The sequence below is a fragment of the Scophthalmus maximus genome, chromosome 11 (assembly GCF_022379125.1).
Source record: "Scophthalmus maximus strain ysfricsl-2021 chromosome 11, ASM2237912v1, whole genome shotgun sequence".
Taxonomy (NCBI): Eukaryota; Metazoa; Chordata; class Actinopteri; order Pleuronectiformes; family Scophthalmidae; genus Scophthalmus; species Scophthalmus maximus.
The window spans coordinates 8,001,141-8,019,948 of NC_061525.1; the positions used below are offsets into that span (position 1 = coordinate 8,001,141).

General features: G+C 41.6%; 1 protein-coding gene across 1 annotated transcript in view; it reads right to left on the reverse strand.

Annotated features, from left to right (window-relative positions):
- gbe1b (glucan (1,4-alpha-), branching enzyme 1b) overlaps positions 1-18,808 on the reverse strand; it is a 68,858-nt gene that overhangs the window by 23,266 nt on the left and 26,784 nt on the right. The window contains exons 10-12 of the mRNA XM_035622795.2: positions 18,469-18,567; positions 10,235-10,345; positions 9,978-10,149 (exon numbers count right to left, since the gene is read on the reverse strand). Of these exons, the coding sequence (XP_035478688.2) occupies positions 9,978-10,149; positions 10,235-10,345; positions 18,469-18,567 (382 nt within the window). The remainder of the gene's footprint in view (positions 1-9,977; positions 10,150-10,234; positions 10,346-18,468; positions 18,568-18,808) is intronic.

The window sequence follows — 18,808 nt, forward strand, 5'->3', positions numbered from 1 at the left end:
TGTTCTGTTTTAGTGTTGCGCTAGAGGGAAGGTGAAAGGATCACCTAATTCATAATCCTTCGCCTCCGTGGGAGTGTGAATCAACATCAAATGTTATTTTTGATTTCCAACATGTGATGGTCACAAACCACAAACAGAGAATAAATGCTAAAGCATAGGAGGATTACCATATTGCTGAAACTGCTTATGGTTATGTCCTGAAGTAGGAGCTAATTACATAAATGGTGCCGTATGGTTGTGGATCTATATTCTCGCCTCGATTTCATTTGCGTTGAATACGAAGATCAGCCGAGCTACTGAAGTTCCTCTCCAACCTCTAATCCCAGAAATAGCCCCTCTGCACTTTCACAGACTGAAATCTGCCTGCACTGAGTGTGTGCTCAGCCAGTCAGAATGAGTTCATCCAGCCATATTGGAGCTTTTGTAAGGGCGGCGATGATGCTGCTCTTCATTTACTTTCCTTTGCTCCTGCTCACCAGTGTCAACTCAGTGCCGACTACGCTGCCATGGGGACGAACCACCAGCCAGAGTGTAAGGACGACATGGCTCTGTTGTCAGATGACAAAGAGACAGCGGTGCTCTGACATATTCACTAGGGATGAAGCTCCAGTATAATAACGGTGAGGCATACTGTACCACACGTGTGGCCCTCTGTTCCTTCAGTATCCACATCCTCCCTCAGGGTACGAGGACAACTCTCACACCTCTCAACAGAACAGAAGACAATGTCTTCTTGTCCTCCTCACACTTGGATGTTGGTGTTTTTTTAACGTCTGTGACGAAAGACCATCAGCAGTAAGCCGCGCCCTTGTGGCCCTCATTCATTTTTTCCAGAGGGCAGATCCGAGCTAGCCCCTAATCATACCGGTGCCTAATAACATCTATTCTAAATCTACGAGTGCGTGGCGGTGTCATGATCTGCTGGGGCAGATGCAAAGCAAAGTCTAAGCGGATGATACAGCCACTGTCTGATGTGTCTCAGCCCCTTTGACCACAGGCGGGAGGTCGGATGGCTGGAAGGCATGACTACCCTGTACCCTGCAAGAGTAGTCCTCGTGAGTGCTCCGCTGCCACTAGGGCGACTGTGTAGCGACAATCTCCCCAATGACCTGGTGTCATCAGAGCCTCGAGGAAGAAAATATCTACTTCAAGCACACCACTGCCCTGTTCAACACATTTTGAACAAAACAGTATGATTAAAATGCATATAACAGAACAGAAAGACTTGCAATGGACAATACGATGCAATGAATTATCACAGAAGATTCTCAGTACAGCTCACATGCAGGCAGCCGCAACCAAATGGCTTGAAGTAAATTAGAAACATCTCACTGTTATACCATGTGTGGGGGGAACAGATAATAAGTCTAGGTCACCATAAGTCATGTCAAGATTGTTATTATCTTCTTGGGAGTGGAGACCGTCTCAAGGTTCATCTTATCCCAATGCCAGGGACAGGACAGCACCAAAAACATAAAACACGCAAACTAAAACATTTCTCTTAGGCCAAGGTCTCTCAAGCATATGTGAGACAGCACTTTGGTCAAGCATATTATACGACATGCACAATATTACGTTAATAATATTAGAGGAATAAGTCAAAGATTTCCATAACAAAAACTGAGGAATATGGAAATGAATTAGCAGCACTGAGTTGGACAAACCCAGGCGTCGACGGACATTTTAATGACCTCTACAATTTGGCAAGAGCCGGCTTCCTTAATAATTTCTTGTAGAGTCGGTCACAATTTGACAGATGTGGGGTTTGGTCCAAAAACAGCACAGTAACAATTCCCCCTCCACCAGCATGTATTTTAATGAGGGATTCCACCAATGCTACCCTGTGTAAAGTGTGGCCCCATATGGTCTAATAAGCTCATTGTGATTGGCTGAGCACATGCATGCTCATTTCCTGGGTGGCTAGGCCTAGAGAGCCTGATTGGAGGGCGCCACTTGTAATCATAGAACTTATTCTGCCATAGAACATGACATGCTCTCTACAATCGCAAGCCACGTGAAAAGGCAACTAAGGAACAAAGGATTGAATGAAAAGGGAACAGAAGGATAGATTAAATTAATATGCTTCTTTTTTTTTATTTCACAAAGGTAGTCACATTATTATCTGGATTCAGGTAGCCTTCACATTGCATCAACAAGTCAAGAGGCAGCAGTGGCATCCTCCTCCGATCACCTAAGGATGTTTACCTGAGGGAACTCATTCTCCAGGAGAAAGGTATAAAACAGTCAGACGTCAATATGTGATGATCAATGCATTATTTACTATTTTGGTGTATCCGGTCTCACCCTGGCTCGTCAACATCTGCAGTGCTTTTGAGTTCTTACATTTCCCAGAATGACTTTCGACACGCCCCAGGGAAAAACGGTTCTCTCTGTGTTGCACCGCATTGCATACAGTGTGTGTAGGTGGTGGGAATGAGAGCAACCACAAATGCATTGTAGTTATTTATTTTTTTCTATTGAGGAAAAAGTGAGAAAATTTAGGATCATTGTGGCGGCCTGTAATTCACAGTTCAGACTGCGCCTGTTGAATCAGACACAGGAAGAGGTGAGCTCCAAATTAATAACACATTCAACAATGTGCCACGTGTGACGGCTGAGTCTAACCAACTAACACTCCCAATTCTAAGCAAGTTGTGAGAATTTAGTGTATTCACACAAGTTTGAGCCTTATCAGAGATGTGAGTATGCGAACAAATTCCTTTTTGATTTGTGAGCCTGCTGTTCATGAACTTTGTTTTCCGTTAATGCATCACGCAAAGGATAGAGAGATACTCGCATCTTATAACCTCTGCAGCTCATCCAGAATGCAGCGGCCCGGTTGGTCTCCATCTCTACTTCCAGTGTAACTGGCAGCAGACTTCTAAATTCAATTTGATTGATATATGTGGTCCTGCATCATTTCAAATTAGTCAATAGATATTAAAGGTATATTGATTGGTTGAACACACCTGTAAATACAAAAATCCATTTTAATATGAAAATTTGCATTCCTTATACACATACAATTAGTATGCAGTTTGCATTTGGACGTGTTCTTCCAGCCAAAGAGTGCACCAGATGATTTCACTGATTAGTTCCTGCTCTCTGGTTGAAGATGCACATCGGTGAAATCCCCTTATTGCAGTCTAGTGGAAACACACATACGTATATTCAGCCTCCACACATGTTACACATTAAACTCCTTTACGCCACTGTGGAGACAATTTTCCCATTCACAATGAAGGTCTCAGTTTGTAATTTTTATTTTAGGTGGTGTTGTGTTCACATCAGACCCTTATTGCTGCCGTTTTCAAAGTAAAAATGTAGGGAAGTTAGATCATTGCTGTTTGAATTACAGTAAAGCATTGACCAAAACAATGCTCCTTCAAATTTCTGCTGGTCGGAACAACATGGAGCAGCCAGAGTGAGCATGGTTATGTGACAGTTAAATTGTACAGCATTCCTCAACAGTTTTCTCGATCACACTTTGGTAAAAGACGTCTCATCTCTAACTTTCAGCACTATTTTTGGTCTCACCATGACCAACTGTTTCTTTTTGTGATCGCCAGAGAAAAGAGGTGAAAACTTCAAGCGCCGGTAAGCACAGTGTCACATGCTCTCAGTCACTGAAGTCGAGCTCTGATGATGCAGAATAGGTCACAGACACAGTCTGATGATTGAGTGACCTGTCAGTCTATGTGACTTTATGTCGGTTTGTTTTTAAGAAGTCGGTGTGAACCCTACATGGACTAGAACAAAAGGAAAAATAATGGATCATTTCTTTCCGAGTGAGGGGAACTGAACTACAAGCGTGAACATGAACTTCCTCCACAGTGCCTTCAACATCTTTAAATGTTATGTGACTCCATCTACCGGCCAACCACTCAACACGGTGTACCTAGAGATGCAAGTTCTGCAAGTATTTTTCCCAATAATTACTTCACAGTGTGTAAATATTTGAGTGTGGACTCAGAATAAAGCCACTCCTTATCATCCATTTGCTCTGTGAGAGGGTGTGTTAACATGCATATAGAGGCAAACAGCTTTTGTACACATATACAGGGCAAAAGATGCAAAAAGATGCAAGGGATTAGACAAAAAGAAAAACACCGCCTTCTAGTTCCTATCCAAGACAGTGATTCCAGATAAAGGCCGGTTTTTAAAGAGCTACTGTACACTTCATTAACAGTGTAAGGGCACCAGACCCTTTTTTTGCCTGTATTTACTTTCAATTTTCATGTGGTATTATTTTATAAAGTATAGTGTAGACGATTGATTTCCTGCACCGGCTGATTCAGTAACCCATGAAAGCCTTTGACTCTTCATTTAATTTCAGCCTCAAAGAAACACATTGGACACACCTTCATTGGCCTCTCCTCCGCGATAACATGGCAATGTTCCTCCCATATGCCCGAATTAATCACCATGATAATCACCTTCCTCTGCCCCCTCACGGCTGAAACAAACCAGATAGCTCATTCTGCACAAAAAAGGATATATGATGCAGTCTCATCCCAACTACAACCATAAATAAAATCTGCATTTTTGTCTTGTAACAGATCTTGGATACTGTTATCTGAATACAATTAAAAAGAAAATACTGGGATGTTTTTTTGTTTTTTTACAATATATCATACAAGGATTATGAGATGTCCGACTACTTTGAATCATGCATGGCAAATTAAAAAAAAACTAACCAGAAGATCAGACAAAGCCAATTGTTAAACTTAATTAGCTAAAAAACTATGCATATAGCATGTATAATTGGTCATGGCTGACCATGGTCAGCACATTTACATGGTTGGTCCGTACATGTATCTCAAAAATCTTTTGCTAGTTTGACGACGAAAAAAACCACCACATTGTTCTTCGTCTCTAAATTAATCATGTGTGTGTTTTGGGCGCAACACCCAATGAACCGACCAGAGTGCCATCTCCCATTCCCTTCAAAAGCCAGATGCACTTGCACCTTGGTGGGTTGCTATTATAATTGAGGACTCGCCAGGTTGTGAGAAAAAACGCTTCTCTGCCGGGGAAATGGGTCTGTTTAATCACCACGATTGGGTATCGCACAGTTAAGTTGTCATGAGTTATCATGACCTTTAAATATGATGGATAAACCAAAATATATACCATTGAGAGGTTTCACTAAAAGGTTTGCACCAATGGTAAAGGGTGGAAAAATAACTGAAAGCTCGTTGTTTGATGTTGATGCTTAAATCTATAGTGGTTCCAATAATCGTGTGATTAATGGGGGCAACCATGTCTACAAAGGGTCATGTCAGACAGATTTTCAGCCGGCACATCCCATTACTCCTATGCACAGGTCGGCATCAGATAAGAGCCTGACAGTGACACAGTCCCCTCAGTAATTAGCAGCACAAGAAGAAGCCAAGGATCAATGCGTTTTCCATTGGAGGGATTCTAGCAATGGAAGATCAATGGGGAAATCAGTGGTGATGGGAGGGCGAGAGTCACAGAAGGTTTTAGATGCAGTGCAAAAGGTTAAAAAAAAAGAAAGAAGGTTGGAGACATGTTGCAATGTTCATTTCCACTTGCTAGATTGATTTCCTGTTACCAAGTCAATGTGCACAGTAACGGTGGGATTGGCACCTGCAACCAACTCTCTACAAGACAGACGTTAGCTCTCAGTGGCATTATCTGTATGAAATGCATGTGAGGAGGAGACACTGGTTTTCAATTCATCATCCAGGGCCACAGTATAATGGTTGCCTGTTTCACTCTCGCACTCCCTGAATACAAAGTACCGCGAGGAAGTTTTTTGCTCAATAATTTTGACCGTAAATCTGCAAGGTTATCTTAAGTCTCCGCGAGCGCTGAAAGTCAGGAAGTAGGAGCAGTTCCATTCTGCCCCCGCTGATCTAATGATAAAACCACTGATGCGTTTCATTACTGCCACACCACTTGGCGCTTTAATGTCATTGACACTCAAACATCCTTAACAGTATCCATCGCTCAGCATCTCAAATACAAATGCTCCTCTTACTGTGTGCTGTTTGCTATTGGTCATGAGTAAATAAATGTCTTTTTTTTTTCCTGCGCTTGGCTCTTCAAATTGATTTACTTGCTAAAACAATTTGCTCTTGCTCAGCACTGGCTAAATGACTCTCATGTCATTGATCCACTGACACGGCATGTCATCTTTATTTTTTATTCCCCCCCCAATATTTCCCTTCTGCTCACCCACCCCACGGCCTGAACTTTGCAAAGTCCTCGGGAATGAACTCCAGTGCGTGTCGTAGATTTAAAAACATTATTTTTCTGTTCCCTTATTTTTTTGCTCTTCAGTAAAAAAAAAAAACTTTTTTAACTTCCATCCATTATTACTGTGATGAAAAGATCACGGCACCATTCTTTTATTCAGAAGAGAACCATTTCCCTTTCTGTGCCTTTGTAACACTGGTCTCCTCCTAAAACCACAGAATTACGCGACAGAACTGGCAAAATTGAAGTTTGAATTGTGACTTTTTTATCCAAGTAATACTGCAATCTATGGTTAAAGGAAATGAATTGTAATCATTAGTGAGTGATCTTTTTCTTTTTTTTTAACTTGACTTGTGCTGGCTTTACACGACAACGATCTGAACAGAAAACGAAAAAGTGGCATTGCGTTCCCACTTTTTATTCCGCGTTTAGACGAGCGTCTTGGGGGGGGAATCTGCGTGCACAGGGTGACGCAAAAGTGTGTGAAATTCGATGTAGTTCGCACGCCAGGTGGCTAGGTGGTACTGTGAAGCACTGCCACACAACACCACCAAGAGCGCGCGCATGCGTTGAAACTTCCTTCTTCTTCTCTCCCTAGTAGCGTGAAAGAAAAAAAAAGGTGTCCCACCATCGATTGGTTCTCCCGGGTCTTGTCCAAAGCTGTCTGGTTCGCCTCGGCCGAATTGGTGCATCAAACAATTGCACTAGGTAATTAATGCGCCTTCCCTGTTCTGTTATAGTTTGTCGTCGCCGTCTAAACGAAAGGCACATCTGATAAAAAATGTCGCCGTTTTCACCCGGGAGCGTTGTCGTGTAAAGCCAGCATTGGTCATTTTCCTTGTTCTTCAGAGCCGCTCTGTAAATACGCCAGAGGACCTTGTCCTTTTTGCCCTTGCAAATCTATGACGCATGACTTACAAACAATAACTGATATATTAACTGACACATAAAAGATTTACACACTACTGTCTCCTTCAATGAGGACCACAATTGAACTGCATTACTATTCGCATTAAAGACCCTTCTAGTTCCTCATAAACACTGTGGAAGAAAAAAAAAAAAGAATAACCAAGGGAGTGGAGGACAGTCACACACAGTATGTGATATACTATCCATAAGTTTCTGCAGTAAAACAGCTAATAAATGGCTTCTAGTCTCAACGGGGGAAAACTGCATCAGCAAGAGGAATTATCTTTGATCTGGATTTTAAAAAACCTGCTCACAGCCAGAAGGGCAAAAGGCAAGATCACTATTAAGGGCAAATTTCATCAGGCAATATGAACATTTTTCCACTTGCAAAGAAAGGTGAAAGATTTGGAAGGAATTTATATACATTATATCTAGTTCATATTCAAAGTGAATATAAATTCAGAATAACTGAAAACAGAATCTAAATGCAGGTATTAATAGGCCAATGGAGAGTATGAACACAGATATAGATAGCACATAGTCATGCGTATAGTACATATTGCTACTACGATAAGACAAAAACTACTAACTGCAAATTGACAACAAAAATATTTCTCGAAACTTTAAAGAATACACATTCTGTTGTTTCTAGCTTTTTGAATTTGAATTTGTATTTTGTGTTTCATGCAGACTGAAGCATTTTGATCTGCAAGAAGACAATGCATTGACTACTGCAGACCCCCCTATTAATGGGGAGCTGCCTAAATCAGTCATCAACTGAAAACACAATTGCGCGTGAGCAAATCCCCTGGGTCTTTCTTTTTAACTGACCAACTGACTTAATGAAATCATCGTCAAATTGACTTTTCGAGTGTCACATTTCAGCTCTTCCCGATTCTGATGCTGCACTGATTGGTTGAGAGAGACGAGGCACAGAAATCCGAGGGAGACAAAGCACCCAGAGCACAGGCGGAGAGAGCCTTTTAGCTCTTCTTTAGCCAGAGAATGAGACATAATTACCATCAACTGTACCTCAACTGCCCACATGGGGTCAATTCCCTGACAACCTGTTCATTGCGAGCTACCCTCCTATGACTGTCCGTCAAGAACAGCTGCTTTGATTGTGCCTCCCCCCCCCACACACACACACACACACCCACCCACACACACACACACACACACACACACACACACACACACCAGTCCATTTAGAAGGAATTCACAGTGTTTCACTCTTTTTCTTTGCATTGTTGTGAATACAGAGCGATAATGAAACTGGCAAAAGCACTGTAGAAAACAAATGTGACTGTTCAGACTCGGAGCTTGACCGGATCACCCGGTCACCAGGTGGAGCTACAATACCATTGTAGGCTGTATGCACATCAAGCCAGAGAGCCGCGGAAACGCATTCCCTTCAACCAAGGTCAGCCATTAATTATCACTTTATTATCTTTACCAGCAGGCCTCGATAAAGGCTTGCTGTAGCTCAGGCGATGTGTTGAAAATGAGGAGCATCCCAACAGTGACTGAAAACTAGATCCATAAAATTACAAAATTAAAAAGAACCTGTCTGATCTTAGACAGCTTTTGTCCTGCATTTCACCATCAGCTCTGGAAAGTGAGTATTAACCTCGTACCTTCTTCAAAAGGCTCCTTTGATGCTTATCATCAGACTTGACTCATTGGTGGTGAGCTACTCCAGTGATATATTCCATTGAAGAAATACAACAAATCGAATAACTGAGCGCTTTAAACACAATGGTAAATGAGTAACAAGGGCCATGTCGAGCTATTCTAAGCCTTTATGAATGAGAACATGTTTATCATTGCAGCGGTAAAAAACTGTTTTTCAGACACACACTGCTGAACGTTGTATGGGCTCCTGGGAAACCCCCGACACCACATGAGACATTTTCAACATGAGGTCGCCTGCTGATTCCTCGTCTGAATTGTCCTTATTAGAGTGTTTTACGGACTGTAGTGGCACAGGAAGGTGTGGATGATGATCTTTTCTTTGGAAAATGGGAAGATTGTTTGTTTCATTGTCACCAAAGGGCCAAGCAAGAGTGAGACTGTGTGGACCGGAGAGAGGTAGATGGGAACCAGCGCATCCCATAAGGTCAAAGTGTGTAATTTTGACCCGTTCTTTTCTCTATATTCAATTATTATGACAACCCTAGAGTTGGTATTTGTTCGGTGAACACTTGAGGATTGTTGCATCTGCCCGAGGGGAGAAGTTCAAATTTCAAATTCAGGGGGAATATCGTGGGCTACTACATGAGAGGGATCTGAAATGATTCCCCTCATCTCCTTTAATGAGAAAATGAAACAAACAGAAGGACGCTGCCTCATAATTAGGATCTCTATTGCCTCTTGACAGTTCAGCATTTCAATGTCATCTGAACCACAAATCCATGTGGTATCATTATATAATGATATGGCCTAATCAGATCATGTATGATTATATGATCACATGTGACATTGAAGGTAATGTAATGTAATAAAATAATTTAATATGATACAAGCAGTGAAAGCAAAATTGACGTCATTGAAGTCATTCATTTTAATAACTGAATTTTGAACTAGAATTGTTTGCATTATGAAATGTCAGAAAAAGGATTAGCATTTTGCGTGCCAAGTGATTGATATTATTATTTAATTATTCCAATTGTTGTGGATTAATTGTCATAACTCCCTAACTTCACCAAAGGGACGTCGTCCTAAAACAGCTATCTGAATGGCAGATAACAAGGGTGATACAATCATTTTTAAATGACATGGTGTAATTCACCGTCAATGCAACCGCAGTGTAAGATCGTCTGTGTGTTGCCGTGATGACTCACCTATGAAGTTGAGGTAGCCTTCTCCACCCAGACTATGAGTGAGGAGGCGAATCATCTTGTGCAGCTGCATGCCGCGGTCGACGACGGCCGTCATGGGAGTCATGGTGCTCATGTTGGTGTACATCTCCTTGTCCATCAGCCAGAAGGCCAGAGTCTTGTCCCCAACCAGAGCCTGGGAAGATAGGCCATGCTCAATCATCCACACAGACATGAGGCAAGACTCTATCGGTACTAAAAAGTGTCGAAAATTATCCCACCTGATCATGACTTTCTGCATAGGCTATGCATTTCTCCCCGTAACGCCTGTTGGTCAGTGTGTAGACAATATCGCCAATGCTCCAGTCCTCATCCTTTAACTCCTTCAGGATCTGCGCAGTGACAGAGAGGGGTTATTGGAAAAGAGAATGATAGATGTGTAGCTGAGAGATCCAGTCGGGCTCTGACTGATGTCTGAAGTCTCAGTATTTCAGTTCCGGCAGTCTTTCCACCCTTTCTTAAGTTTTCTCTGGGTTACACTTCTTTCTCAGATCAATCTCTGTTTTGACATCTCTATATCCGCACTGTGAGTTATGTCCACCTTTGAATGGCGGTAATGGAGTTTTTAATAACTTCAATACAGCCCATGGGTAGTAAGGCATCAGTGCTCCCCACCTGAGATGGGCAAGGTCAGAATCTCTCATCCTAACGGAGGGATCCAACAATAAATCCAACCGTGGAATCAATGCCCTGTCGCTGGCCTGCCTACATGCACACTTTCTGCCAAAAGGAGTCATTTCCAGGGGTCAGAAGGAAGCGGGGCCACCACAACACACCATCAAAGCAGATCTGCCCACACACTGCCGCAATACAGTTGCACTCACTGGCCCTAATAACTCAAAGATACACAAGCAAACAATAGCACAGGGCAGAGTTAATGTAACCATGTGTGCTACAGAGGGCACGGAGGTGATTAAATGTACAAGAGAGATGCTAGAGAGCCACAGTATCAATAACATTCCTAAATGAACCCATGGTGATGGACATGCGGTCCGTGTGAGAGGTGGGGGAGTTGGCAAGTCCAACTCAGTGACAGGCTGATGTCTGCTCAGCGGAATTGGCAGTGACAGCTGATTGACATGTCAGGAAACCTTTATATTACTCTACAGAGCCATAATCCTCTGAGTAAAGAGAGTAAATTGTGGCGATCAATATGTCTGAGATGAACTGGCTGGTCCACCTAAATAGAGGCTTTCTCGCTCTATATATCACCATCTGTTCACATTCACTCTTCCTCACCACAGCCTTGTGTGGCCATACAAGTCAGTGCCGATGCCTTAACAGAAACCTCATTGAGGAACATGAGGCATCATCTGCACGAACGACAGACCTTTTACTGTAAGTCCCTGTGAGCTCAGTGCGCTGCCGCACAGAAAATGCTTGATAGATATTCTTCAGTTTAACATCAAAGCTGATCCGGTCCCTGATCCTTGGGGGGGAAATGTACACACAGCAAACTGGCTTTAAATTACAGATTACCATTGTCATTGTCCACATTTTTTTCCATGTGAAGTGATTTTAATAATACTCAAATTATTGTTTTGTGATGTTGAGAAATAAAAAACTTGATTCATGCACTTAGTGTATTTGCTTGTTTTTGACACACTACCTACATATCTCTTGTTCTTACTTTGACCGCTTCTCGTTTTGAAGTCAGGAATAGTTATGAGTTATGGAGAAATACTATATTCTTAAGGCAGATGGTAACAGATACAATATGTGATTGGTGAGGAATGTTGGGAGGAAAGGAGGCTTATACTAGGTCCTCAACAAGTAAAAGGTAAAATATTGTAATGCATGAAAAAGAAAAACAGGGACACAAATTGTATTAAAAGGTTTAAGAAAATAGAGCTGGTCATTTGGTATGAGATTAAAGAAAATCAATCTTAAAGATAGCAAAACTGGCTTTTTATTTTGAGCTCTATATCTGAATAAGACTGTATATCATAGTGTATATTTGCATTGTATATTTTCATGAGTCAAATAAAAGTCCTCAGTAAACCCATGGAAAATGAGTAAAGGTAGGAAAATGTCTCCAAATATTTAGAAAAAACATCAGGGAGATTATCCAGTACATACAGACTCACTAAATCACTAAATAAAAAAATAATTAACACATAACAGTTAATGAATTATATTTCCTACTGATCAAAGCATATCTGGTTATAGCCACCAGGTTTGTATTCTCGAAAGCAGGCTGGGTTATTAACATCCTGTACAATATTACAATGCAGTAGTTGAGCAGTATTATAAAGCTAAAAAATAAATGTCATTTCTATGGCTGAACGTAGATGCAAAACCTTCTGAAAATACATAAATCCTCTAAATGCTGGTTTCTTTCCTCCGCCAGCTCCAATATAAAAGCTGAACAATTGAATCTACTGAATAAAGCCCCTAAGATCGCCCCGGCCGCCTCCACATCCACCTACAATCAGACGCTTCATACTTCCTTATGAATCATTACAATTCAATTTGACCGCAAAAGTGGTCTGGGAGCAATTAATCTGGGAGTGCGACTGTCGGAGCGGAGACAGGAGTGACTGGGTTGACGACTTCCCTACCACCAGCTCACCCACATCAGCCCCGACCAGCCGAGCTTCCTGGCGCCACTGACAGTCCACTTCATCAATGATAATGAGCAGTGCACAAATCTTACTTTACAAGCCTGCTGTCAGGAGCCAACCAGAGTGCCCAGATTAATTAGGCAGAGCCAGAATAAAAATTAAAAAAGGGGAGAAAAAAAAAAAAGTCCTCGCAGTGCGGGATGAGGTCACCTCACTGCCACTGACACGCTGTGACTGATTCAAGAGTCTCTCTACAACCATCACATGGTGCTGGTAGGGGCCCGGAGCAGTTTCGTGTGTTGCTCCTGTTTTATATTTGGTGGCTGGCCGTCCCGGCCATCCCTTCTTTGCAAACATAATCTACTGGAAGTGTGTTTGAGTTTGCGTTGCTATGGGGACATCCTCTCTTCACGCAGCCGCTGCTGCCCCCAGGGTTGATTGGAGAATGATGGTGTACAACGGCTCAATCCCGTGGATCAACCCTAACGCCTCCCTGTCTTTATCTTTCCACAGTTTTAGAAAATTAATGAACTTTCCGCCCACGCAAATGTCTCTCCGCCAGGACCTTCACTCAGCTGAAAGGCACTCCTTAGCTCGCCTCAGAGTTTCCCTGTTAAAAGCTTAGCCGATGGAGCCTGTGCAGCCTCTCTCGATCGTGCACCGCCAGTTAACACCATACCAGGGAGGCCTCAGAGTGCAATTAGCTAATAAAACACGGCAGGATGAAGCCAAAACACTCACGATACAGCAGGCGAGCTGAGGGTGACGCTCGGCTAGGGGGTCAAAGAGAGTGGGCGCCCTTTAAGGCTGCGATGGAGCCACCGACATGTTTACATAAACAAGCTGGTGTCCATCACTGCACGCCAGCCGCCTGAAGTTTATTAAGTTATTTTAATTGAAAGTGTTTCCAGTGTGATGGACAGAGAAATGTACAAGCACCAGAAATGGATTTTTTTTTCCCCCCTGAAACTAATAAAGGAGAGAGCTGTGCAGACTGATATTTTAATTAAATTAAAATGGAGGAACAGAAACAAAAATTGGACCATTTGACTCAGAGGTCATTCGAGTTGAGGAGTGTAGTGAAGCTGAGGGAGGCCAGTAAATTCCTGCATCGCCCCCTCTTAACCATGCTGAGACCAGCGAGCCCTCTGCCTCCTTCCGCCTGTAATTGTTACAATTACATCTCAATCCGTTGTAGCTGGAGGGAAAGGGTGCTTGATAAATTAGACGGCTTTTTGTAATATCATCCATTAGACGTGACAGCATTTTATGGTCATAACCAGATCGAATCATCCAAACTTGTGCCGTGCGCCTTATCTGGTCCTCTCGTAAGGATATCTTAATTTTTCACAGCCTGTTGGTCCTAACGGTCTTCTGCAGCCAGTAAATGAGTCATATCAATCAGTCATGCTGCGGACGAACCACAGCGCGGGGCCTCGCTCGAGGAACCAAGGGAGATTCATCCATGCACACACGTGTGAATCTATAAATGAGCTCACAGCTCCGTGGCTCTAACTCTTTGTCTCTCTTTCTGTCAGCTTCTCCCTGCCTGTCCATCCGTCTGTCTCTTTGTATATCTCTCTGAATGCCTACTCTCCCTGCTCCATGTCTCCTTCTCTGCAACACACACCTCACTGGAGGCTCCACTTCAGTCCATTCAAATCCCTCCCTAATTGATACTCTGCGAGAAGAGGCAAGGCGAGCCCAGAGTGCACTTCACTGACTATACCGAGACGTGTTCATATGAACGCTTCCATGCCGGTGCAGAAATACAAGAATTCCACTGCTCACTTGCTCTCCGCCCGACTTTTAGGAGTCACGTGTCATCGAGTCTCGTCAGATTGAATAGAAAAAGACGCGACCAGGAGGAGGGGAATCTGAATGAGTATTGCATTGCAAAGTAATATTGTTTGAAAAGTAAGGGCAGCAGCCACCTCTCCCGGGGCGTCCCAATGCTAATCCCGTGAAAGGAGGCTGCTTCTCAGCGGTGCGGCACTGCCTGCCACGGCTAATGCAGGCATCGCCAAGGAAGGTCAAGTCTGGGACTATCGCCCGCCCCTCCTTCCCTCTGCCCCTCTGCTCTCTTCCCTCCATCCCCGCCACTGAGTATAACCCACCGCTGTGATATACAGACTTGATTAACGACGCACAGTATTCCCCCATTGAGAAACACAAAAAAGCGGTAGTGCAAGAGGGTTGCATGCGGCGGCGAGGTCACGCATTTTGCCTTGCTTTTTTCACCGAAATATTAGTAAGTCTAACTTTCAGTGTGGCCAAGTAAATAAGAAGAAGCAGCGTTACATGCATCTTACAACAGATAACCTCTTTAGGCATTCTGTGATTTTTTGTAAAAAATCTAACTAGAAAGGGCTTCAGCCAAAATAAATACACTGCCTTGTCCGTGTCCCTACAAATTAACTTTCCAAAGTGATATTTGCAGATTTTCATAAAAACACTGCCGTATGCTGAAAATTAATGGGTGGCATTTTTTATTAATGCAGACCTTGAAGGAAACACCAAAGGGGCCAAAGAAATAAATGATGAGTTATGTACTGATCTGAAGAAGTGTAAATGTATCCAAGTTGTCCAGAGGCTGAGGACGTTGCTCCATGAGCGAGGCTAGAAAAAAAGGCTTCGGAGAATAAGAACTGAACATATATGGCAGGGTGGTTGGTGCTGATCCGAACAGAAACTTTCAGATAAAGAAATGCACAATGCCATTTCCCTGGATGGAAGGCAGGGTATGGGGCGCACACTCCCCTTGTTACTTGGCTTCAACATCGTACAGTTATGGACTTTCATGGCTGATGGCTGCACAGTTATAAACAATGTTTTCCCATCGTGGGCCATTAAGTACTTTCACAGTGGCAGTTTGGGCTGAAGTGGCGAGCTAAAGGGTGCTTCAACAGTTGTTGTGGAGGGACGGAGGACATTTGACGCCCAGAATTCCCCATCCAGTCTGGAGCAGTGCTGGGTGGTAACACCTCGCTCAACGGCGTTATCATTTTTGCCAGTGGTGATTAGAAAGTACTTGTAATAATTAAATTAATTATTCAAGTTGTTTTTGACACATTTTTATTCTGTTTCTGTTCTGTATCATCCTACCTAAATACTGTAACAAGGTTGAGGTTGAGTCATCTAAAAAAATGATGTCCCATTCACTCTCACCATGTTCATTTTCTCACGATTGGTGGCCCAGCTGACTGGCGATCGTCTCCAAATAACGTCACCAGTGCAAGATGGCAGCAACCGTTTCTGGTCAAATTTGTCTTTATGTTTGTACTTTTTGTGGAAGTGGAGACATGTCCATTTTATTTATAGTCTATGTAAAAAATACACATTAGAAACTTACATTCTTCCATAATTACAGGACTACCATGTTTGCTCAAGTAAAATTGTCTTTGTCTATTATGTATGAGATAAGAAGTATATACAAAGAAAAGTAAGGGGTTTTTCTATTTTAAGTTGTACATGACGCTAATAAAAGCAACTTTAAAATTATGTGTATTTATGTGAAGCTATCAGTGTGCAAAGTCAAGAGTACTACATTTTTAGAGACAAAAATAAAACATTATTTTTAGAAGCCTGGTAATGGATATAGAAATAAGTATCTTACTTCTGTAACCACTGCTGCAAGTCACAAATTGGAATTGGGAAGTAACATTTTTATATAAATTAATCAGAATATTAAAAATGTACAGTATATAAGTCCTGATAATTAAAAAATAAAAGCCAGAGACATGATACTATTCCTTTTGTAATTTCGCACTACCACTGTGGAGGCTGCTCATCGCATTTCTTGTCAGAAAACATTCCTCTGTTTTGGTGTTCGAGCTTGTACACATTACAGTACATTTTGTCTGGAAGATAGCAGAGCAAAGAGCTGTACTTTGCTGGACTATGACGGATGCTAACCTTCAGGAAACATGGAAAAACTCAAAACCTCTGACAGTGGGCAAGAAAACTGCTCTTCCCAACAAGAGCATTTTCTCACCTGACTCTCTTCTAAACAATCGCTTTCCACGGTGCAGTACGACCAAAACACAAAATAAAAGGACAATGTGGTAAATATGGTAAATTATGTTCACTCTGTTGCTGCAGTAGGAATAATGAAATTGAAATTTAAGTTTAAAAAGATGATGAAAACATAACTGTAGGTTTACTGTATGCTCTGTTACCCTTCAACGAAAGTTATTCATTAAAAATTCCTTCAGTTAAATTTAAAACTAAATTTTAAAACACAAAAACAAAACAAACACAAAAAACAACAACAATTTTGCTTGAATTCATTAGTGGTGAAATATTTCCCCTGACTATGAGTGGATGATGACATGAGGATGAGGATTTTGTTGCTGTTCAAATAGTGTTGTTCTGTTTCAACAGAACCTTGAATTGTAACTGAGAAATAAGCGTTGCTTCATTGTGGAAAACTGCCCCAAGAATAGACATTTCCCACTAAACAATGAATCAAAGTGAAATGTAAAGGTGACAGTCAGTCTATTCAAATATGCCACTTAAGAAAAAATCATCACAAGAAATCTTGCCTGGATCAGTGACTACATGACCTTCATGTTAACATTACTGAAGCTTGGCTTTCTTCCCACTCACGTCAAATGAAAACATGCAGCCTTTAAAGGGAATAATTACTAAGGTCATTACGGATGAATGAGTCAAATGCTTATATTTTTAATAACAATTAAGTCTTTTCCATCATTTATTCATAACTTCGCAGGGAGAAATAATGACCTACCAATTTGCACAGCAGGTACTGTAGGATGTGAGAAAAATAAGTGCAGTGTCTCCACACACTTTATACATTACAGCCAGTTAAATCCAGGAAATTATTGTGACATTTCACATTTTTAAATTTGTCCCGGTAAATGAACACGGTTAACTTGACTCGCATTCAGAATAATGTTTTTGTTATTTAACAGTTTGTAGCCGTACTTAATAAACGGTGCTTATGATTTCCCACTCAGTTTCATTGTATTTCAAATGTTTTGTATTCATGAAAATTAAATGTAAAGCATTTCAAACTGAACTGACTGGTGCAATAAAATTCAAGATTCCTATTATAGAAGGAGCAGTCTGAAAATAATCCCTATTTTATAGTAAAGTAATATTAGTACGGGATACTATGAACCCGTATACTTAAGTGCTGTGGTAAAAAAAAAGGAACATTATTTTAGAAAAGAAAAGTATATCATCTTTAGACCAAGTGTCCAACAATGCAATATAAATGCCTCTGATATATGAAATCTCATACAAAAACAATGTAGTGTTACAGCAAATAAAAACAACAAAATAACATTATGGGCTTCATACAGATTATCTTTAATCCAGGACTATTCTTTTGGTTTGCTTTTAAAATACATTGTGAAGACCTGTGTAGTGTTTCTTGTCATTGAGTGTATTGTACAATTAAACAAGAACTTTTCAAAGCATATAAGCATTTATAGTGCACTCCTACATTTCAGTGTACCAAGCCTTCACGTCCATTTATGTTTTACCAGACACACACACACACACACACACACACACACACACTCTTCCCACAGTGTGCCGGTATCTCTGGGAAAATAGAGAGCAAGATTATCGTGTCACTGTACTACACAGAAAGCTTCTCAAAAGGCTCAAATGCTTATCAACAAGCTCAGCTGTAATATACCACAAGAGTAATTTAACGCCTCCCAGCATGCACAGTGGTCACTCCCTTCTGTCTCTCATCCCTATTTTAAAAACACATCCTTTGACTTCTTTCCTCTCTACCTGTGCCTCATAGAGACGTGTCTTTGTGTGCTACAGTGTCTGTAAAATTTGCAGGGGAAGGGAAAAAAATTGTTAAAAAAAAAGACAAAAAAGTAAGAATAAAAAGAAGTGAATAATCTTACCTGAATCCACTTGTCAGGAATGGCCATTGCCAGTCGGTAATCAAAACCAAGCCCTCCCTCCTCCACTCCTCTGCAGAGAGCGGGCATCCCTGACACATCCTGTGGAGAGGTCGAACCATTTCATACGACGGTTTTCTCTTTGTGTGTCCAGGAATCTTTCTCGGAAGTCGACCAAGATCACGTCAATATCACTCCGTAACTCACATGTTTTAAAAGGGCAATAATCCTACTCTTTATCACAGGCCAAAAAAAAGTGACATCCCATTTCCCTTTGCATTACCTCTTAATTGCACCAATGAATACGTAAGTAAGCTACGCCCGACTAATGATAAGTGGTTTT